The following is a 24,446-nucleotide window of genomic DNA, read 5'->3' on the forward strand; positions in this document are numbered from 1 at the left end:
CTGTGAGTATCAGAAGCATCCAAAACCATGAGCTGTTCCGTAAAGCCATTAAAACTAATCTCTTTCCTGCATAAACGGTCTTCTGCGCTTCTCTTAAAGTGCCTTTAACAGTTTGCATTTTTAGCGCTGTGACGCCCCTTTGCTGGGGCAGCTGCATGCTCTACAAAACTCATAACATAACAGATTGGTATACCATATACCCAAGGTGCCTGGGTGAGAAGGACTGGACCTGTATCTCTTGAACTCAGAGTTACTAAGGGCTAGTTGGCTTGCCTCCTGATCTGAAGCCTCAGGGACACAAAAAACTTCCATTAACCTGGCATCTAGACAATGTCATCTGTGAGCCTACCCTGCCAAGTGGTACCACCCTAGTCCTGGACCAGTGGAAGTGGGCTTATGCTGCTCGACCAGCCGCTGTGGATCCAGCGGAACCAATTCATCCCTTCTGCTGCAAGGTGCAACCTCAAGCAGAACCCATGCATTGCAGCTGCTACATGGATTAGAATCATTGCAAAGACCTGCATTTCCTCCACAGCTTCTTCAGAGGCTCCACTGCCCAACACATCCTTGGTGCAGGCCGACGCATCCCTTATCGACAGCAGCCTCAATGATGCCGGGCTCCGCATCGCAGCTCCTTGGAACTGACGTGTCGCTGTGACAGTGTGACACATCATCGATGCCGGTCTTCGCACCACAAGCCCTTGATCGGATTCTTGAGGACACTGGACCTCACATCGCAGCCTCACTGCACCTAGGAACTGACGCATCAGTTCAGGACCCATCTTTAACACATGTCCTTGCAACGCTCAGCAAACTAGGATTTAAGGTACTTTGTTCAGCCAGCCCACGCTCCATCGCGGTTGGCCTGCACTTGTGAATTTGTCCAGATACGGCCCGAACAGATATCCACAGTTGCCACTTTGTGCTTGTTGGTGCTATTTTAACTAAAATCTTCAAAATTGCATATCTCCGGTTCCACTGATTGGATTTTTGTCATTTTAGTCTTATTTTATTGATTAGAAAATAACCATCTTTTCTAATCTCGTGTGGGATCCTTTTTATCTGGTGTTTTCAAAAATACTTTCCAAATTGCCTCTAAGTTAAGCCTCATTGCTCCGTGCCAAGCTACCAAGGGGGTGAGTACAGTTTAATGTAAGGTTGGCTCTTGCCTCTCTCTGACAAGGGCTGCAGCTGCTGCTTGACCAGGGTTCTCACCCCAGTCAACCACTATACCATTACTTGCACTAGGAATGCTTCAAAATGGGACAGCTTTCCCCAGTGAGGTGTAACAAGCCGAAATCTATACATTTCTACTTGTTATTCTCTCTTTCCACAAGTGCTGCATTTTTCAGCACACAGAAGAAAACACCATTATGGATTGTTTTTATGCTGGAAGGTGGCCATGTGTGTTACTGCCTGCACATAGATCCTTTTACCTTAGTTCATCAAAAACCTTCCAGCTAACTCACACTAAACAAGGGGATTTTTTTGAGGTCTCATCCAGAACAATTAAGATACACACCTGGAATGATTACAAGACTAATTATGTTGCTTATTTGAAAGGTGGAAGTGGCAATCAACCACCTTGAAGATTCTACAACATAAAACAGCCTAACACTGTTTCTATTTTAACTTCTGAATCTAAAATTAAATAATAAAAAATGAGGCTATGCAATGGCAATGTTTTTCTACAATGCACTTTGAAAATAAGGTACATTTACATAATAAATTAGCCATAGGGGAAGAGCCAACCACATTTGTACAGTCACTAATTTATGAATTACTGGCACAGTGTGTCTCTTCATATTGTTGCCAGAAGAGATTGCACCTTAAAACAGACGGAAGTCAGCTAGCCTGTGCATTGCCTCATGCAAGTGTAACATTACAAAGCAACAGCTGTTTCAAAAAGTTCACAATTTAACAATGCACAGACATGCTGCCAACATTCTGCAGCCATAGGCTTGTAGGATTTTCAAGTTTCAAAAACACTAGTTAGCGAATTGATAACATCCCGAAATCACATCATATGACATGGCTCTACAGTGACATCACTGAATATCATATGATATGATATAAAATGGGACCCTGATAGGAACAAATTACAGTGGAGAGTAACTCAGAGGACATCTTGAGATTTGATGGGATGACGTAACTGAATGACCTTTGATGACTGTGTCCAGCCGTAGCCTCACTAACTCTGTGCAAGTATCTTCCGCTGTGAAGAACCCATATAAATGCTGGTCAGAATTAAGAGGGTTCTTGTTAATTAAGGGTGCTGACATTTACCATGGAAACTGCTGACTTCCGTCTAAGGTACATCAAGGTTCACTTCACTTCCCTCGCAATCCTCATTTCGGTGGAGTCCCTCCTCTGGAACAAGAGTAACACCACTTCAAACAGGAGTTGGATGTTGCACCTTTCCGTCTTTGAGCTGATCCAGCCCAGGTTTTTTGTTTGGATGCTGGCACATGTATTCATGAGCATATCCCATGATAGGATGCACAGGACTATCAATACCAGAATGCAAAAAAATAAAAATACATGTACTGGATTCACTACTCATGCATGGACCAGGAAAAATTTAAAGCTCTACATTTGGGTACACGATTAAGTCCACTACCACTCATGGAGCAGGGTGACCTTCCCCATACAGAGTACGGGTAGAGGTTTATGTTCCAACAGTGCCTGCTTCCAACTTGAGTTGTTACTCAGAGGCATTGATTGTTATAGGGGTGGCTTCTTCATAGCCCTCCAAGCCCAATATATTGCCCCACCTGGTAACTGCTCATGGGCATTGCTCCAACATTATTTATCAACGCTTTTCGCCATTGGGCCTCCGTGACATTAAAGCTCATGATGGAAGTCCAAATCCGATAAATAATGCTAGGGATATGCCCATGAGATCAGGGTTCTAGTACCAGTCAGGCGCATCCCTGTCCACCCTCCTTTGTGTAACGTGTTCAGGATTATTCACCATTCACTGCTGGCTGCGTCAGGGAGTGCTAACTCTTAGGCTATACTCAAGAGTTCCTTCAGTAATTCAGTCAAAAGTGTCTATGGTGCCGCAGCACCTTTAGCAGTGACTCCCACACAGGGACCCAAGGGTCCAAGCTCAAATCTTACCCGTTCTTGCAGCACAGAGGTGTTTGGCGTTACAGCGGGTGCCCTCAGCGCAGGCCATTGTGAGATTCGATCCTGCTCAGAGATGTCAGGCTGCTTGCAGTACATGCGGCAGCTTCAGGCAGCCTCACTCTCCCCATAGTGCCACAGCTGCTCTCCCCAGCAAATGGAGCAGGTTGGAGTCAAGTTCACCATGGCAGGGAATTGAGCCCTTTGGCTGCCAACTGGAGTCAAGTAAGAGCGAATCATCCTACTCAGTGTCCTCCTGCTCCATGGGGGTCAGATAGGGCAGATTCTTTGGTGTGGCTATGTCACGGGGTGCCAGCTACCGATGCTATGAGGGAGGTAGAAGGCGATGACTTTCCGCACTATATCTCACCCCTCCTTTCTTTACAGTCGGAAACTCCTTCCTACCTTTAAGGATCTGAACGTGCAGGATCCTGGCCCGCCCCCCTTCCCGGAATTCTACACCCTATTGGCCCTGATGCTCAAGCCTCCAGATTGAAATCGAGGCCGAAGGAAGAAGACGCCACACAAGCCAACCGGCAGCAAAGGAGCCCCGAATTGCCAGCCAGCCTTCTCGTTACCGACCTTGGATCCAGGACTCATGTCAAGAGCAGAGCTGAGGACGTGAGCCCAGAGAGGGAACCAGGACCATTTAAGAAGGCGCTGGACCTGACCCGGCACTACGAGGAAATGAGCCACGCTCCAGGAGGTGCGTGGCTGCGGCAGGTACGTGCCCGTCTCGGGAGTGTGTTTTAAAGAGGTTCCTCGGGCGGGAAGTCGGGAAACAAGACGGAGGGAGGCTCATAAATAGCTCAAACACTCTCTAGTGCCCTTCTGTTGCACACGGGTGGCGGACGGTGGTGGGCTTTACTCCCTCACTACCCCCTCCCAGCTCTCATCCGGACCGATCAGGATAATTTCCTAACAAAGGTCTCTCTCTTCTTTTTTTATTTGTATTTTATTCAACACTGCACGGATTCCTCTGCTACGCTCCTGATGCTTTCTTTAAGCGGAACGATAACCCCAAAGACAAACCGGGACTGAACATTGATGGAAGTGGAAACCAGTATTTTGTTTATTAAGAGACTGTAGGAACAGTGAACTATCCACAAATGAGAGTTGTAATATAGGCAGTGACTGGCTATTCAAGTTTCCTGTGTAATACTTGGTAATAAACAGCATTTTGAATCCTCAATCTTTGCACTCCTGCTTCCCATTAGCCCACTGGCTAGTCCGGTCAGTCCCAGCCTCACTTCTGTTCCTGGTAATGGCCCAAAGTATTTGTTGATTTGGTCCTGGGTGTTGCCGCAGTACCTGCCGGAAAAAACGTAGACCCCTAGAGTGCAATTGCCCCCACTACTGCAGCCCCTCCTGGCATATGGGGATCACTGCTCAGGCACTCAAAAGTCCTGGCATGCTGGTCACACAACTTTACCAGTGGCCCCCTCTGGCATATGGGATCACCACAGCAAGGACATGTGGGCTTGCTGCCCTCCACACAGCACTCAATACTTGGCAAAGTCTACAGTAGCCCTCTCCTGGTATACAGGAGTTGTCAAAAACAATATTGCCTATGGCCCGAATGGTGCACAGCCAAATCCTTACACCTTACAGAGGAAGTCCTCATGGTAGGGCTCATCAATGGGCCTCACTCCCTCCAATTCTCTCCTCTTCCTCCCAGGGAACACTGGTCTTGGCATGCACTGGTGCTCCAGGACAGGTGGTCGTGCTTTCCCTGGGTGATGTCCCTCCATCCAACAGGGAGACTAGCAGGCCTTTGTCTCCAGTCCTGATCATGGGCAGATGTCTTCTAGAGGTTCCCCTTTTCACACAGCCTGTCTGGCTGCTTGGAACAGGACACATTTTTGGGGACTAAACCTCATCTTATTTGTACTCATTTTCCAAACACCAAATGTAGGTACTTCTCTTTACATCTTTCTTCATGAAAGAGGTCTGCTGCAGAAGACATGACTAAAGCGGATGTCAACAACAGAATTCATGGTAGGGACAAGTTAACACTTGGAGGCCAGCCACAGTGCTATGTGCATTAAAAGGTAAACCCAAGAATCCCATCCCAACTTTGTATGTGTCCTGGTCCTCTTTCTTATGACTTATCAGTGAAACAAAGAGCCGGCTTTGAAAGTGGAAAAGCAGTCTCTTCCTTTTCCCTTCAGTGTCTCCTCACCCAGCTCACAAGAATGCAGCAATACACAAATCTGTATGGGGGATTCTTTTCCTCATTTCTTTACCTGGCAGGCTGGGGCTTTCCAAAATTAAAGAGGTCAACCATACAATGTAACATTGCAGGCACACTCACTCTGTGTACTTTCATAGCACACTTTGGGTCCAGCACTGTTACATCTATCCTTTATACCGACGGCCAGACTGGGAACCCAAAGCAACCCAGGCACATGTCCTTATCGTGCACAGCAAGCAACTCTGAATAAGAAAATGTGAGAAAAACTGCTGCATTCTACAACAGATTTTTCATTATATATTCTATTGTATTAGGTTTTTAAAGCACTGTAAATAATGACATTACAGTGCACCAGGAAACAGCAAACTTTATTGGGGCTCTTCAATGATTCCCTCATTATCACCCTTCAATAGTGCCTCTCATCTCTCCAGAGCCCCTCTCTCACATGTTTCATTTATTTTCTAGTGCCTCTCATACCAGTCCAGGGTGTTGGAGCATTTTACATCACTTACACATACAGAGACACTGATGTGTGTAAATCAGTGTATAGATAATGGTACATAAGAAAGTGGACTACAAGGTGTAGGATTCACATGCCTCTATGTAAAGTAACAGGAGCCCCTGGTGCGAATAGCAATCCTGGGTCAGGGTAGAGAATATATGTAAACAAAAATTCCCAGGCATGCACAAACGTAACTAGCAAGTACACATGTAGATAGAGTTATCTGCAACAACATTCGACAACTGCTTTCTCCAATAAAATTGGTTTTAATTTCTTTCAAATATTCATAAATAATTCATATGATTGATAAAAATGCATTACAATGTTCAGAGTCAGTGCAAACTTCATTGTATCTATACATGATATATCAAGATTAAAATTTCAGTAAACATTTAAAAAAAAAGAAAAAAACTGATGGTTTCCTGTCGACGCGTTTCGACACATGAGTTGTGTCTTCTTCAGGACTGTACCATCGATATTCTGTAAAAATAATAATTATGAACATTTTTTACTATGTAATTCTTTTTCCTGGTGAAGCAGTTTCCAATCGTTCATAACATGTTCATTGTACCGCTAGACATTTTTTCTTATATGTATAATGATAAACCGCATTATTGCTATATTTGAATGCTACCATCAGACAAATCATCAATGCCAACTGGCATCTGTTGAACACAGATCCATCCAGACCCAAACTTGTTAAACCGATGTATGCGCATCGGCGCAATAAGAACCTCAAAGATCTGATAGTCAGATCGCGTTTTGACAGTCCAATGGCAAAAATTCCCTTCATACAGAAGTCGATAACAGGTACTGATGCCTTTAAAGGCACTTCTCGATGTGGCACATGTCTATCGTGTGATGGAATCATCCCAGGAGATACTCTAACACATAATGATTTTAAAATAACAGCAAAGGAACTTTGGACCTGCAAGACAAGCAATGTTGTCTATTTGATTTTATGTCCGTGCAACAAAGGGTATGTTGGCGAAACTGCCCGTATGATCAGAACACGTTTGACGGAACATAAATCTGCGATCAAGACAAAGAAACTCACATCTCCCCTAGTGAGTCATTACATAGAGTATCGCCATGCCCCAACCGATATCAGATGGCGCATTCTTGAGAAAATACACACACCCGACAATGCTGGCGGCGATAAAATAAGAAAGAAGAAAGAAGTCTTCTGGATTTTTTCGCCTAAGACATTCTCGCAAGGCCTGAATAATGATCTGCCCTGGTCAAATGCCATCCTCTAATAGGAATAGCAGCTTAGCCACTGTCGAATGAGCTGTCTAGGAGCCTAAAATACTGTTTCTGACACACGCCAAATGATATCTATGAGGGGTTTTCGTCCTAATGGACAGCATCTACGCTATATCCCTTTAAATAAAACAGACTGTATCCACCAATGACTAGTCCGTTTATATAAAAGACGCGGGGAGTCACAGACTCAAACCTTGACCGAACGAAGGAAGACGACATACGTGACTCACAGACCTGGGAGAACGGTAAGAATAGATAGGCGTTAGTAGGGTTAATCATTTCCGTGTGTAAATTAATCGAGAACTACGTTCGGGTGACACCCTCTTTTCTTTGCCTTATAGTATACACAAACGGCAACGCGAACAACTTATACGCTGTACCGCTCCAGCCAATCAGCTAGATGCTTGCGAATGCACCGGTAAGAACTACCTACACGGTGTACATGTCCTTAAATTTAAGGGGGGTAGGCTTTAGATATTACTATTCCTAAATCAGGACTTCATTCTTACAGCTGCCGGTGTTTACATAGAGCGGTCTCCTATCTGACCCGCCACCAAACGGCCGAATTCCATTTCCGTCGAGTTTGACCGGCCCCCTGCTTGTCCACATGGTATACTGAACCCTCTGAGCAGGTGGAGCGTTTTGAAGTTAAGTCGGTAAGAACCGCTGTGCTCTCCTATTCAAACAATTAGGAAAAGTGAAGACAGTCTATAATAGTAAATGTTTTAAACTTTAAGGTCGGCAATACAAGCGTCCCACAACGTCCCCAGCGTCCTGATATACCATAGAGTGGAAAGAAGATATTTTAACCATTATCAGATTAACACATGCCACCAGTCACGAGTCACTATACTTAAGGTTACATGCACCAGTGCTAAAATGTAATACAACTGTGCCGTCCTAATTAAACTAAAAATACCTTATATGATACGTTTTGTTTTCATACCATTTCAGATATTAAGTGCCTTGATATTCCTGTAATCGGAGTACTTTGTTGGGAAATCCGCCCGTAGAGAACTAAACCCAATATATATCTACGCCATTTTTGTGGCATATTAAAAGGTGAGACAATTGCATGTGTGAGTAGAAATATTGTTTTAGAAAACATTCGCTTCATACAGGGAAGTGACAAGCTGCCGTGCTATACGTTTGCAGTATCTGAAGCATCTGTCCCCTAAATAGGAATAGGCTAGGCATATATATATTTTTTTAAAACATAAATCCAGTCATAGAGTAGTGGGCATTCCTTGTAGTGTTTGTGAAAGAAAATATATATACAGCACAGTATATACTAATACCATCTTGACCTGATATCAACTTTGCCTTTAAGTTAGGGTAACCAGACTAGTTGTATTGTGAATGGAAAATATATATACAGCATAGTATATACCCATGCCAACCCGACCTGACCTAAACTTGTCTTGAAGCTATCAACGAACCACCAGGTTAATTAGACAATTTGAACTGTATATGCCAAATGTCAACAATGTGAAAGAACTATAAGGCATGGTTTTGCTCTATTTCTATGACGTTATACAACAAATGCTGATACTGTCATTAGCCTTCAAAACGTGTTTATGTTCGACCTTGAAGATGCTTATGTATATAGACAATGGACACATTCTAATGGGTTCAATATAGATGCTTATAGCAATAATGCGGTTTATCATTATACATATAAGAAAAAATGTCTAGCGGTACAATGAACATGTTATAAACGATTGGAAACTGCTTCACCAGGAAAAAGAATTACATAGTAAAAAATGTTCATAATTATTATTTTTACAGAATATCGATGGTACAGTCCTGAAGAAGACACAACTCACGTGTCGAAACGCGTCGACAGGAAACCATCAGTTTTTTTCTTTTTTTAAAATGTTTACTGAAATTTTAATCTTGACATCATGTATAGATACAATGAAGTTTGCACTGACTCTGAACATTGTAATGCATTTTTATCAATCATATGAATTATTTATGAATATTTGAAAGAAATTAAAACCAATTTTATTGGAGAAAGCAGTTGTCGAATGTTGTTGTAGATAACTCTATCTACATGTGTACTTGCTAGTTACGTTTGTGCATGCCTGGGAATTTTTGTTTACATGGATTCACATGCCATACCTACTGGAAGGCATTTTCGTTTAAGAGTCTTTGGTCTGAGGAAGTGTCAGAATGTCATCCTGTTTGCGCTGGTCACCCCCATTTCGTGACTGATATTGGTGGTAAATGACTGACTGCGCCCTGGGCTCTGCTATCCAAGACTCTGCCAATACTCAGATAAAAAATGTACATGGTAATTAGGTGTAATTACAATTGGCACTGACAACCTACCTATAAAATCCCTAGTATATGGTAGGGCAGGTAGGGTTAGAGGCCCAGTAGCTTTGAGGCACTTACGAGTGCACTGCTGTGTTGCCTGTTTAAAAGCCAGCTTTGTAATTGAAATGACATGCTAATGCGACTTTGGATTTAAAGGTACTTCCAAAGTATTAAACTACCTTATTTTTACATTCGTCACCCCTAAGGTCTACTCTAGGTGCCCCCAGGGCAGGGTGTCTTGGAAAAATATGCAGGGAAATTTTAAAAGATGTTTTATATGCTCTGGTGAGAGAAAATCTAGACATTTACTTTTTTCCTCATTGTAGCCCTTTTTAACTCCATTGGCTAACATGGGCATTCTGTAATACAGTGTATCTAGTGGTAGGCGGTGTGAACTAAAATAATCTTTTGAGAACCTAAAACATTGACAATGATAAACCCAACACCTTCCCACTGTTGAATTTGTCATAAAAAATATAGAAAAAAAATTATAGAACTTTTGATCTGTGAGCCAAATCCAGCGTTCTAGAGCCTCTCCTGATTGGCCAGCCTTAACAGGTATTAAAAAACTTCTTTGATGAGGTGATAACTGGCCTACATAAAGACAGAGGTTATCTGACTGGTGAAGCTCTGCAGCTGCAGAGAAAAGGTAAACAGCGGGGGCTGGGTAAATCAAACTGGGCTTAAAAGAGAGCAGGACAGCAAGGAGTGCCAGCCACGCCAACCCCCTCTTTCTGTACCCCCCAACCAGATGGCAGCTCCAAGAGCAGAATTTGCAGGAGGTCTGGAAAGGGAGTGTTGAGGGAAATGAGCCACACCAGTGGGTTGGCTTAGCCAGGTTTTACTCCCAAGAAGAGGAATTCTCCTTACTAAATTTTAATGTGCAGTGCTTTGTCGGACAAGAATATGCCACATTTTGTAGGTTGTGGCCATGTTTCTGGGTGGTAACCTGTACCCCATTGGTTAAGGGTGGCCCCTGTTTGTCGCTCCAGAGCATTGAACAAATATGTGAGAGCTGAATTTGAACTCAGATCTGCTGTCTGAAACTACAAGGAAAAGATGTACTGCCTTGCTTGAACCCTGGTCTGCCACCCAAATGCTTGATTTCTGAAGGAATGCGCCTACTGCACACTTGGAACTACATCCCTGAGGACTTTGCCTTGCTTCAAAAATTATTAAAGGATGGACTCTCAGAGAGTAACAGGTTAACTGAGCTTCCCTGTATCACCCCCTCACCCAAGAAGTTCCCAGTCTGGAGTGCGTCCCGTGGACTTTTAAGGATTTGGTCGACTATATTGTGGAAACAGTAGTCTCAACTTCCAATGAGCAACTCAGACTCTGGAACTTTGGATTGTGTTTGTGGATACGTTGAACCCTCAAAAGGAACTTCAGGAATAAGCTCCAGAAATTTGCAGACGTCTGGAGCAAATTTTGGAAAAAGCTCCTTAAGGTGACCGACCTGATGTTGAGAGTCAAGCTGATCAAATTAGGTAACATTTTGACCCTGGCCTCCTGCTTAGTCTATTCGACCAGAGCTCCAGCACGGTCGACCTTGAACTTTGACCTTGTCCTGGTCAAGCACAACCATATGTTCCAAGTCACCGTCATATGGTTTTAAGCACTTGAAAGTGTTTATTCTTTCAAAAACCATATCTCCATTACCCTATATTGGATGTTTGTCATTTTGGTGTCATTTTAATCATAGAATTAGTTCCTATTTGTATAAATTGGTTGTGGATTTTTATTGCGTGTTGAGTCTTCCTCATTTAATGTTTTTAAATGCTTTACACACGTGTCTCCTAAATTAATCCTCTCTGTGTGTTGCCAGCTATTGAGGGTTGAGCAAAGAACTACTTTATGGAGACCTGGTCTGGACCTTATATTGCGTTGGTGGCCTTAATGACAGTGGTAGGGGCATACTTACCCCTACTAATAATCCACCTTCCATCACTCAGTATTAAGGATTAAGACCATAACACAGTGGTTAGGGTTGACGTTGTTCTACCCAAACAAACCCATTTTTGGCTAAATTAGGATAATGAAGGGCTGGGCAGAAACACAGAAACATAACTTTCTAATGGCGGTTATTATTGAAACTTATAAACTGCACTGTAACAAAAGGATCGCTGTGACAAGAGCAGTAACCCACTGAGCCGTGCACATAAACTACTGTTCTGTGATCTGCATAGTACACAGTCTTTCCAGCAGGTTAGATGTTAGAAGTTAGATTATTCAAAACTGCCACTAGACAAACCTTCAATTTCTGTTCAGCAGGTTCACAGTTCCACTGGACAAGCAGGGATTACTGGGCCCAACCGAGGTGGTTGGACTGTTTACAATTGCTGTCTTGCTCCTAACTATGGATCGCTCTGGATTGGGTCAAGTGCCTCATTCTGCACCTGACTCAATTGGCAACGTAGCACAAGCAGTCAAGGCTCCCACGGAGGGAAGCGACGATACAGATTAGTGAACATGACCACTCAAACTGCACGTAATGGCCACAATAAATCAATGTTCTGTCAAATACTTATTTTGTATAAAAGTAGTATTTTAATTCTAATTCTACACATACACAGTTACAACATTCAATACCAATAATACAGTCCCCTTTTGAGGTAGGCATCCTAGTAGTTGTTAGGCCACCCCCTCAAGTTACTTAGTTCCCATGACATTGGTGTGCTGTTATGTCTCACCCACAATCAGCAACATCCCGGGAATGTAAGTTACTAGGCCATGTTTGTGGGGCTTCCCCCTCTTAGACATAGTCGAAAAGATGTAGTCACAGAGTTGAGTGGGGTTACAAAAACCTAAGGCGGTATATCTACCAGGCCTAGTAGACCCATTTCTCTGGTTACCCACTCATGCGGTACGAATCCTGGCAGCGGTACAGTGAGGTCCTGGCCTGGATCAGCAAAGTCAGGCTATACGCGTTTACTCATGCAGCCCCTGAGCCGCGCCAAAGTTCACAATGTGGCATACGGGTGGTGTCCTGATCGGTGTGGCACAGTTCCACACACCTCGCTCAGGAGTCCCACAAGTCTAGGATCCTCTCTGAATCTTGCTCCCACCAACCTGCTCCTCTCCCTCATGGCACACCAGTTTTGGCAAAAAGGCAGGAACTGGTGCTCCAAATTCCAGGGAAGATGATCTTCCTTTCCCTGTGTGATGTTGCTCACCCAACAGGAAGACCTGGTCACAGGCAAAAGTCTTGCAGAGGCTTCCCCCCTCATGCAGCCTGGCTAGCTACTGAGCAGATGACAAAGTATGGGGTCCAAGACTCCCCTACTTATAGTTCTTTTCCAGACACCAAATGTGATATTATGTCTGGCCCTTCAATGTTTTATGTCGGGGTTTTGTTTCTTAGATATGGAAATCGTCCTCTCACTCTTTACTCTGAAAGATATCTCTCACAGCAGGTATGACACCGAAGCTGATTAACTCACAACAAGATCCATGTCAGTGACAAGAGTTCCCACCTCGCTATCAGTCACAGTGATCTGTGCATCAACGTTTAATCCTGGGCCCTCAGCCCTAATCTTATCAGCCTCAACTTCCGCGAATTGAGATGTGTCAGCTTCGGTCCTTGTGATCGGTCACTAAATCAAAGAGCCCTTTGCAATGCAAAGAGGGGGCCAGCTCCTCATCATCCAGTGTCTCACCCAGTTTACATGAGCGCTGCAATATACAACTCCGTCTAGGGTAAGATTCTTCTACTCCTCATGGCAGGCCTGGGCTTCCCTAAGTGGAAGCCAAGGTCTCTCTTGCAATGTATCAGGGTTGGCAAATCTGCACTCCGAATACATTCACATCACACTCCACTGTTTAGTATTGTTGTGCCCATGTCCTGTGCTACCACCAGCGTTTCCACATGCAGCGCACACACTCAGTTTGCGCACACTGTCCACTACTACAGTCTTTATTTACTGCACCACAGTGTCACTTTCAACAACCTCTGTCAGCGCACACACATTTACCATGTGCCCACTGGTCCACTCTGAGTAGTGTATTTTTCTGCGTGCTCACATGCGTACAGCACATTTTTACTACGCATGCTGTTCTACATCAACTTGATGTAGGCCAAGGGTGAGTTAAACACACATCAGCGGAACTTTTAAAAAGGTGAGTGAGCCGGAAGCCTCAATCCAATGACTCAGGGACCAAAAACCTGGTCATTACTTCTAATCATCACACAGAATGCTGCCACCACCATGTTTGTGCTGTTTAATTACAGGTGAAGGCAGTAACATTCTACCACTATGAAGGAAGCGCTTTAGGTGCCCCTCCCAGTCCAATAAGACTGCTGTTCATAAGATAAGCTTATGCCATGGCACACACGCATGACCCGTATTTTCCTATGACAACAAAGTAAGCCTTAGGGATGCAAACAATACAGTTGGGCACTCAGGGCAGGGGGACACATCTTTACCATGCAGAAGACTGTTCCATCCCAGCAAGGTGCATTGGGCGACTAGGGCGACTGACTCCGGAATCTGGGGATCACAGTTCGATCCTCGGCACCAGAGGCAGATTAGCCCAGCACCATGTGACTCTGGGCAAAACCTTGCTTAATCTTTCCGACGGCCCCCAGCGCCTAGAGACCCTAACGGGTGATTTTGCGCTTTACAAATGTGGATTATTTTTGCTCACCAGAGTTATCTTGGCACTATTATTGTTGCTTGAAAACTGTTGGATATACAAGGAATCAAGGCGGTGCAGGGGGTGGGGAAGTTGCAGCTCTGGATCAGTCGAAGAGCCAGGTCTTGAGGCTCCTCCTGAAGGTGTGCAGAGTGGGGGAACGTCTGATGTTGACTGGAGCTAGTTACAGGTCTTTGCTGCGAGGTGGGAAAAGGCTCTTCCGCCTGCTCTGGTTCTGGGGATGCGCGGGGTCTCTACTAGGGTGAGGTCGGCGGAGCGAAGGTTCCTTTTCGGTACGTGGAAGGAGACTCTTTCGTTGAGGTATTTGGGTCCTATGATGTGGAGGGATTTGTAGGCATGGGTGTGTAGCTTGAAGGTTACTCTCTTCTCAATGGGGAGCCAGTGGAGGTCTTGTAGATGCTGGGTCATGTGCTCGAGTTGAGGTGTTCCGTTGACGAGTCTGGTTGCTGTTCTGGATGGTTTGGAGCTTGTGTAGCAGGGTTTTGTAGATTTCCGCATAGAGGGCATTGCCGTAGTCCAGTCTGCTGGTTATGAGTGTGTGGGTGATGGTCTTTCTGCATCCAGGTGGGATCCACTTGAATGTCTTGCAGAGGGAGTTGAAGCAGGTGGAGGCGACGGAGTTGATCTGGTGGGTCATAGGTATGGAGGAGTCTAGAATGATGCTGATGTTTCAGGCGTGGTCTGATGTAGTGGGTGGGTTTCCGAGGGTGGAAGGCCACCAGGTGTTGTCCCAGGCAGTGGAGGAGGGTCCAAGGACTTCTCTGAGTTGAGCTGAAGGCAGATGTTGTTCATCCAGGCTGCAACGTCTTTCATGCCTTCTTAAAAGCGGAGTCTGGTGTTCTTCGTGAGGGAGAAGATGAGCTGGGTGTTGGCGTAGGAAACTATGCTGAGCCCATGCTGTCTGACAATGGCGTCAAAGGGGGCCATGTAGATGTTGAAGAGTGTGCGGCCAAGCAAGTATCCTTTCGGTACTCCGCAGTTGATCTCTGTGGGCACGGAGAAGAAGTGTGGGAGTCTGATCCTTTGGGTTCTGCCAGTGAGGAGGGAGCAGACCCAGTAGAGGTTGGTTCCCCGTATGTCGTCATCGTGGAGTCTGGTGGCGAGAGTGCGGTGGGAGACGGTGTTGAAGGCAGGGGAGAAGTCTAGTTGGATGAGGGCTGCCGTATGGCCCTGGTCGAGAAGCATGCGGATGTCGGGAGCAGCAAGGAGCGCAGTTTCGGAACTGTGGTTGCTGCGGAATCAGGACTGGTAGGAGTCTAGCATGGCATTCTGTTGGATGAAGGTGGTCAGTTGGGTGTTGACGAATCTCTCTGGGAGTTTGGCTGCAAAGGGAAGGAGCGAGATGGGCCGGTAGTTTTTCAGGTCTATCGGGTTGGCAGAGGGTTTCTTTAGGAGGGGGTTGACCTCTACCTGCTTCTAGTCGTCAGGTAAGATGCCAGCTTCGAAGGAGAGGTTAATGGTCCTGCATAAATCAGGTGCTATGGTGGCGGTGACTCTGTGGAAGATGTGCGGCGGGCAGGGGTCCATGGGGGCTCCTGAGTAGGTGTTTTTCATGGTCACAGCAGTGTCTTCGGTGGTAGCCAGTTTCCAGGTCGTGATGAAGAGCTGCTTGTCGGTGGTGGAGAGGAGGGTGGTGTCTGGAGTCTGTTCGCTGAACTTGTCATAGAGAGCCTTTATTTTCAGGTGGGAGTTGGAGCTGAGTTTGTTGTAGAGGTCCTGGGATGGTTTGAAGTCCGTGGCTTTGCTACGGGGGTTTGCTGAACCGCTGTATGATGTTGAAGAGCTCTTTTACGTTACTGGCGTTGGTGTGGATTTTGTTCTTGATAAAGGTTCTCTTGGTGTCTCTTGTGCGCTGTGATATTCAGTCCTGGTGTTCCTATAGGTGTACTGGTCTTCTGGGGTTTTCCCCTTTCCTCCAGAGTTTCTTGAGGTATCTGCAGGAGCGCCTGGCTCCTTGGAGGTTGGTGGTGAATGAGGCAGCTTTCAGGGGGCGTTGTCTGATGGAGCGGTGTTGAGGTGCGAGCTTGTCTGCGCAGTTGGTGATCCAGTGGTGTAGTTCTTTGGCTGCAGAGTTGGTGTTGGTCGTGGCAGAGGGGGCGTGGGATGAGGGTGATGTTGAGGTGTTCCTCTGTAACCTTGCTCCAGGTTCTTAGTTGCGGGCGCAGGCTTGGGTGAGGTGATGAAGGTAAAGTGTACACAGTGGTGGTCGGTCCAGAGGGGCTGGGTGGTGTAGCTGAAGTGGATGTTTGCTCCTCCTGAGAAGATGGGTTTGAGGGTGTGTCTGGCTCGGTGGGTGGTGGAGGTGACTCGCTGCTATAGTCTGAGGTTGGCGAGGTTGTCCAGTAGGTGTTTGGAGTTGTAATCGCTGAGGTTGTCGAGGTGAAAGTTCAGGTCTCTGATGAGTATGTAGTCCATGGAGATGATGGCGTGGGGTGCTACGAGGTCGGCCATGGTGGTGGCAGGAGAGGCACTGGAGGTCTGTAGGCAAGGGTCCCACGCAGCGTGGTTCTGGGGCTGGTCTGGATCTGGAAGTGGAGGTGCTCAGTTTTGGAGAGTGGGTCGCTCGAGCTGGAGAGTCAGAGGGAGCTCTTTTGAGCAATGGTGAGTCCTCCTCTGGGGCTGTGAAGGTGGTCCTTTCTCCGGATCTTGTATCCGCTGGGAATGGCGGTGGCGATGTCAGGGGTGAAGGTGGCATTGGTCCATGTTTCCATGAAGAAGGTGACGTCTGCTCAGAGGGTGTAGAGCAGGTCTCAGATCTCTATGGCGTGTGTGCAAGGAGCGCACGTTGAGGAGGATGCACCTCAGGGCTTCGGTGGTATAGGCGTCCTGCGTGGATTCAGCTGTCGAGGGGGAGTTGTCATTGGTGAAGGATTGGCGGCAGTCAGGAGAACAGACCGTGGGTGGTGTTCAGCATCGCTCCCTGGCAGTTGTTGTTTCTTCCGGGGATTAGTTTGAGGGCGGCTGAGTTGTAGCGGTGGGAGGTTGTAGATCTAGGGTTCTGGGATGAGACGAGCACGCCTTTGTGGCACCTGCCACGCGTGACTGTGCAGCGGCTGCCATTAATTCAGGGGCGGGCTGGGAGGCGGGAGAAAGTGCTGTCTGGCGGGGGGGGCTGCAGGGGCAGCAGGAAAACCGGGAGGAATTAAACTAAGGGAGAGGAGAGTCACCAAGCGGGGCAATGAAATAACATAATAGAAAAAAGGGGGACACCAGGCGAAGCGAAGGCTGAAAGTGCAGAAGCAGGCAGGAATCTGGCAGCAGGCGCAAACCCTTGCAAGGAGGATGTCTCAGTACTGCGGCGCTGCGACGGCACTGCAGAGCTGTTGTGGAGAGAGTGGACCCAGACCAGAGGTCAAGGTCTTGCTCGCGCTCCCCCGCAGTGGCCACCATTAAATAGAGGAGGGGTGAGACGAGAGACGGGGGCTGTCCAGGGGAGAGGAAAACCAGCAGTAATTAAACGAAGGGAGCGAAGAGTCACCAAGCGGGGCAATGTTAATAACAGAATAGAAAAATAATAGAAAAAAGTGGACACCAGGCTAAGCAAAGGCTGAAACAGCACAGAGGCAGGCTGAAATTGGGCAGCAGACGCAAACCCTTGCCAGGAGGAGGTCTCAGTACTGCAGCGCGGCGAAGGCACTGCGGAGCTCCTGGGGGAGAGAGTTTACTCAGACCAGAGTGCTTTTAAAACTGTTGTACAGCTACAAAAACCGCCCCCCAGTAACTAAAGGCGGCCTCCACCCACACAATCAGCTTCTCTGGGAAATGCCCGATGCCCGGTTTGGCCAATCTGTCCTTGATTGTACCCCTAGATGTACACATACATTCCTTGCACACACTCCATATGCGTGCAGTTTTCAGCACTGAAGCTTTTCTGCCTTCAACCAGGATGTTTCTTTCAAAACACATGCACTGCCAGCACACACATCAGGTGTGCGCTACACAACTACAACGATGGACCCTTCCTAATGTCAGCACCTGACTACCTTTCTCCCCGTAATATTCTAGGCCCTTAAGTTAAATGAAGGGAATTGTGTGCACACTGGATGGCACCCATCATTACTATGCCTATTCCCTAGGGAATCACAGTGCAAACAAAACAACAGCAAAGGTGCACCACAAAGGACAAAACAATAAGTGCAAGTGGTATTAAGCACAAGGATGAATTATTTCTCAAAGAGATGTTGTTAATCTTCAGATCTTTATTTTCAGTTTTCAGTAAAACAAACAGCAGACACGTTTCGTCCCAAGCTGGGACTTCTTCAGGGCTTTTAAAGTTTTGATACGTCGCTTTTTAAGCGAGTGTTAAAGAAACGGGGGTCCAAGGGGCGCCTTCCCAGACACTGTGGTTCTAATGTGCGAGCCGGAATATGTATATTTTCCTTCCAATGTCGAACATTCAGGGTTGAACTGTAAAAGTATTTTCAAACGGTGAAGACAGTGCTTTGCAGGGTTCCTGAACAGAAAGTAAGAACGTTCTTGCAACCTTAATTTGTGTGTGACTCAATTCGTATTCTGAGTAATTTGTAGGAATTGCAGAGGACAGGAGGTCCTATCTGTCCCAGGGAGGAGGGTGTGGGCACTGTGTTCCAGTAGGCCGTTCGTAATAAAGCAGCCGGCGCCCATCCACAGCCCTTGTCCCGCCGAAACACCCGCAAAGACGATAAAAAATTCCTAGAGTCATCGGTGCTGTTCATCATTTTTAGGCAACAAAATTCCATCTCCTTGCCTTTCATAAAGTACACCTACGTCCATGCAACCATAATCCCATCTTGTTTTTGTTGCAGGCTTTATGTTTATTATTTATATGAAGTGATTGAATGTGTTCGAGTATGAATGAACTTTTAGACCAGAGTGCCTGTTGAGCCCCCTGTTTTATTTCCCGGAGTGAGTGGAACACCATATATCTTGTTTATGTTTTCCTTTTGTGTATCTTTTATGAATTTGTCTCTAAAAATGATGAACAGCACCGATGACTCTAGGAATTTTTTATATGTACAATCTCTGAACACGTTGTTAATATGACCAAATGCACTAAATCAACAAAATAAAACAAATATATATTTTCTATGATCCTCTTTGTGGTCCATTCGTCCCTCTGGTTCTAGGTATTCTCCTGAAATCTCCTCCCCTTTTAATCAAATACGGATCCCATCTGGGACCTCCATTTATCATTCCTGGCAGGGTGACTTTTTCTATTGGTGACAATGCATTGTGCTTGGCGGGCTATGAAGAAGCCACCCCTACACCAACCCAGGCCCTCTGAGTAACACAGCAAGTTGAAAGTATGTGACTTTGGAACATAAACGTCTACCTGTATTAGGTATGAGGGAGGTCACCCTGCTCCATGAGTGGTAGTGGGCTTCATCTGGTATCTAAATGTAGAGATTGTGTTGTATGTGAATGACTCATCTCTTTGCATGTGTACAGTTAGAAATAAAATACTACTTTTTCTTATAAAAGCAAGTATTTTGCAGGATGTTGATTTATTATTTGTACTGTTTGCATTTTGAGTTATCGGTCAGTCATGTTCACTCACCTGTATCTTCATCCCCTCAGAGGGAACCTTAACTGCTAGACCACAACTACCACAAGATTCAAGTGGAGAAGGGGTACATGGCCCTGTTGAACGGGATCCAGAAAGGGTCGAGGCCAGGGAGATCCGGAGGAAAAGGCTTCAACCACCACGGTTGGGCCCAGTAGCCTATGCTGGCTGGCCCTCCAAAATGGGTTTTAATAGTGACCATCAGTAAAAACTCCCTATTACATTAGTGGTGCCACACCTTTCTACCCCATAGCTTAATTGCTCTGTTGGGACTGTGGAATGTCCAGTGATTCCAGTTAATGCAATCCAAAATTCTATTTAAAAATTTGTTTTTTAATTGTTTCACCAAATATAGACATTCGTGTCAAAGGCTGACGCCCATGACACCTAGATACGGTTCTTAGGTTTTCACCCTCGAGATGACCTTGAAGAATGGCGCTCAAGGGAATGAAAGTTGATTTTTCTGGTATGTTTGCCCATAGTCAGGCAAGGGGCACCTTGGAATGAATATATGCGCTCACATCACGACTGGAGCACCAACTGAAGCTTGATGTGACTATTTAAAGATAGGAGTTAAGATCAGTCTGGAAGTAAATCTTTGTTTCATAAACAAACACTCTCCTGAAACAAGAGGGAGAGCCCTATTTTTCCTGACAATGAGGGCGAGCTGGTTCTAAAGTTGTTTAGTATGCAACTCTTGATCTTGGACCAGAGTTTTGACTCAAGCCTCTGCGCCATCACTGGTGCAATTTAAATTCTTTAAGGAAGAGAGCATTTACAAAACGACACAATTCATTCAGCAGTTGTCCTATTTCGATCCAATTCTGCGGATTCCACAATGCAGATATAGGCAGACAGGTGGCACCAAAGTTTTGGGAGAGTTCAGAAATTTAAGCAGGCTTACTCTTAACGAGTTTATTGAAAATCTGCCTAAACACACAACAGCAGGACTTGGGTGAATGGGATGTGGATTTCAAAGAGTCGAAGTAACTTTACACAGACCAGGATAAAGAAGGAAAAAAAAAAGTTTCTCAGACTGGAAAAATCGGACAGCCACATCCAAAATAGGCTACTTCCATTTATTTATGTTCACACAAATGAAAGACATTTAATACCAAAATTTGGTTTTATATTCAAACGAAACGGGCCTGGGTTCAAGAAAGTACAGCCATCTTCCTGCAGATAACGATACTGTTTGTATCTTTACAGTGGAACAATGTTTAGGGTGTTAGCAAGATATAGACAGATTCCTGGATGAAGATGTATTCTGTGATTGGTCCCAACTGGGTCCGAAATGTGACAGCCGCTACAATGACTCCCTTGTGGCTGAAAAGAAACAGTTTTCCTGGCCCCTTTCCTTTATAGGGAAGGTCCACCTCTCTTCATCCTTGCTTGATTAACACGGCAGTTTAAGGACAGGATGTGAATCCCATGTTGTCCTTTCTTTCGATAGGCACAGGTTTGATCCCTTCTGCCAACATCTCACCAGCAGCGTCCTGTCCGCAGGAGCGACCAAGCATGGCCAATGCGAGACATACACATTATCATGCTTATTGATCCACCATGACTGTGATGTACTGGTATAGGTACATGTTGCTATGTAGGTCAAGAATGGGAATGTATGCAGAGAAAAGAATCTAGTCCGCGGAACCTATTTGAGCTCATGTGTGCATCCAAGGGACACTGCCCTTGCTTCCAGGAGCGGCCTGTGCAGGTAAGAGCGGTGAGGCCGGGTTGGTGGGGTGGGAAGGAGAGGGCAGGGGGTTTGACAGATGACCAGGAGGGAAAATTAAATAAGTAATACATATCCCCTCGTCGCTGACGGTCAAAATCACCCTCAACCTGGCCCCACCGCTCTTGCCTGCTTCTCTTCCCAATAGACTAGCAAAATACAGGTGATGCCAATGGTGTTTAATTTAAACGTAATTATTTACGGACAAGGATACCATCAATTATCCCTCTCCACTATACACATTTACAGTGACTAAATCCAATTTACTACTTTCATGTTCATCTTATGGTTAATTTTCTCACAAAACACAAAACACATAAGTGATATCATTTATCTTTTTAGTAATCTTTTCAAAATTTTGTAGAGATCTTTAGTATTGTAATCATACACATCAAGAAATCACACAATATCTATTCTCTTGTGTCAAGCAATTCTCAACAGGACATACAAGCAAAAAACAAATAACAAATAAGATTATCCAATTGTTGACCCTTAATCCATGGGTTATGTCTGAAGCCCAATAGCTTACAAATAAGGAAAATTGGTAATGTCTCTTGTAACCTTAATTCCTTTTTCGAACACCACAATTGTATTTAGGAGTCAATGAAGCACAACTCAATGTTTCTATGGCTTCTCAAGTCACTCCAACTCCTCGGGCATATATCCCATATTATTTCCAAGTCAAACAAAGTGTGTCGAGATCAATAATAAACTGTCGACGCGTTTCGGCCTGTCAAACAGTTTCAGGCCTCATCAGGACAATGGGCAAACAAAACAAGCAGTGCTTTACCACATTCAAAACCGGTAGCTAATCCCAGTCTATAGTCAAAAATCGTCTTCGCTATGGTATATCACACCAAGCATCTCATTTGACAGTTTTTCATATTTGCGAAACAACCTTGCATTCAAATGCGTGATTTGTTCCGATGTTCAGGTCTGGGCGAAGATCAGGTCATAATAAACGTCCAGCACCGTCAAGCGTCTCCGAGTCACGCCAGCTATTATCTATAGACTCGTTCCTCACAGTCTCCCAGGAACTCTCTTCCCAATAGAACACCGACGAGCAGAGAGAAAATATGGATGTGATATTTCAAGTTGGACTGAGGAGAGCCCACATGATGCCTAACCATAAATGAAAAGGATGGAGGACCTAGGAAGCACTGGAGAACCTGATGGTTCCAGTCCTTTTTTGGCAATGGGAAGTTGCATAGCCTATGACAATAAAAAATGACGCTCCAATAGATAATTACAACAAACAGCAAGGTAATAGAAGAAATGCTTGAATGAATCTCAGGCATTTATGATAGCTCGGGCTTCATGCCAGCAGATAAAAGAGAAAGAATTTTGGAGTAACACTGCATCTCAACAGATAAGCAAGGCATTCTTTCTCAATGGATGTATATGGAGGTTTTTGGAAAAAGAGCTTACAACTTAAGAACTATCTTTTTTTGAGAGTAACAGAACAAATACTACCAGTGGAGTAGAGGAGTTTATTTTTTCTTTTCTAATTTCTAATTAAATCATTCATCGGCAATCATCTTCGCAGTTCTCTCATCAGAGCAAGCTTAGTACTATCAATTTTGATCCTTCTTAAAAGTAAAACTCATCTTGCCTTGTAGCACTTTAGCCCCCTTACTCTTAAGGGACCCAGGTTTTCAATGAAGCCAATCCAATGGCCTTTTAGAGAAGACAGCTTGCATTGCTCAAGTTTCTCAGTCTAGCTGTATAAGGCACTGCCCTGGTCACTTCATGGAAGGAGATCTTGGAGTCATAAGTCCACCAAGTTTAGGGCTTTGCTTTTCAAAGCATTGCCTTAACCTTCAATCGCTAATAGAGACTGTGTTCTCAGCAAATCTACCAACATCTTGACGAGGGAATGACCAGTACTTTTAAGCTAGTGTGCTGAAGAACCCAACTAAAAAAAAATCCTTTGGAAATTCTATGTATGAATTATCACATCATCTCCACAGATGCCATTACCAATCACCAACCACCTTTTAATGAGGAACACCCAGGGATACAAGGACTTTGCCAAAAATCCCCTACACAAGGGACCACAACAAAAACGTCCTACAATCCCCATTCTGCTGTCCTATTGTTTGATAAAATTCTAGCTTTTTGAAGGGTCAGGCATCAAGTTTCTGCCGGTTCTTCTAGATTATAAATCAAAGCTCTTTTGCACCATTTTACTTTCACATTCTATATTTTTACTGATCCTTCGGAGATCGATAAATTTAAAAAATGGCGCCTGTTTTTTCCATAATTCATGCTGTACAGCATCTGCATTTTGCGGATGATGTAGAGTGAGAAAAAAAAGCTTGTGGAGCTAACATGGCTCAAAAGCGGGACCCATTGGCTTTGCAAATGCTCGTCACCCACCTTTCCTTGTCACACACATGGCTAAATTGAAACAGATATCACACCAGCTATTGGCGGCAGAGGATTCAGTGAGGATCAAATGGGTGTCAAAGAATAGAAAAACCCTGTGGTTACAGCAGAATCGGTTATCAAAAATAAACTGACTGCTTGGTACCAGCAACATCTAATGGAAAACCACAATGCATCAGCTTATCTAGTCCAATCCCATGGCAAATTCAGCTATATTGGAAAATTAAAGATTTCTCCACGGCGGTTGTGGTGAAACGTGCAGATTGACCGAACATTTGACTACATTGAGCCAAAAGGCACAATGATCCACTTTTACACATCTTTCTCTTTCAAACAAATTACAACCCGTCTCCACAACTTACATTGAAGATTGCTTTGCATTCTGTTTGTTTCCTTCCAAGTGACTCATGTGTGCTTTCACTTCATCATTTTGTAGTGCTTTGTCTTGCCTGTTGAATGAAATAAATGTATATTTAGAACTTAAATTTTTTTTAAATAAGATACCATCAAATTTGATAAATAGCAGAACACGTCTGAAATTACAATTTGCAATCCAAAATAGCAAATGATTAAGCCCAAAAATAAGGCATTTAGGTATGCATATGAACGCAATGTAAACTGCCACTTTCAATGAACACGTTACCAACTGTACTTCATTTATTTACTTTCATGTAGAACCTCTTCACTACATACAGCAGATTTCTAAGTCTGCCAC

The 24,446-nt window shown here is 44.9% G+C and overlaps 1 protein-coding gene across 2 annotated transcripts in view; it reads right to left on the reverse strand.

The window, feature by feature from the left end:
• The window catches only part of IRAG2 (inositol 1,4,5-triphosphate receptor associated 2), a 1,414,859-nt gene that overhangs the window by 18,286 nt on the left and 1,372,127 nt on the right, over positions 1-24,446 (reverse strand). For both annotated transcript variants that reach the window (XM_086920312.1, XM_086920307.1), the window contains one exon: positions 24,094-24,180. In XM_086920312.1, coding sequence (XP_086776438.1) covers positions 24,094-24,180 — 87 coding nt within the window. The remainder of the gene's footprint in view (positions 1-24,093; positions 24,181-24,446) is intronic.

This window comes from Lissotriton vulgaris, chromosome 1_1 (genome assembly GCF_964263255.1).
Source record: "Lissotriton vulgaris chromosome 1_1, aLisVul1.2, whole genome shotgun sequence".
In the NCBI taxonomy this organism is placed as follows: domain Eukaryota; kingdom Metazoa; phylum Chordata; class Amphibia; order Caudata; family Salamandridae; genus Lissotriton; species Lissotriton vulgaris.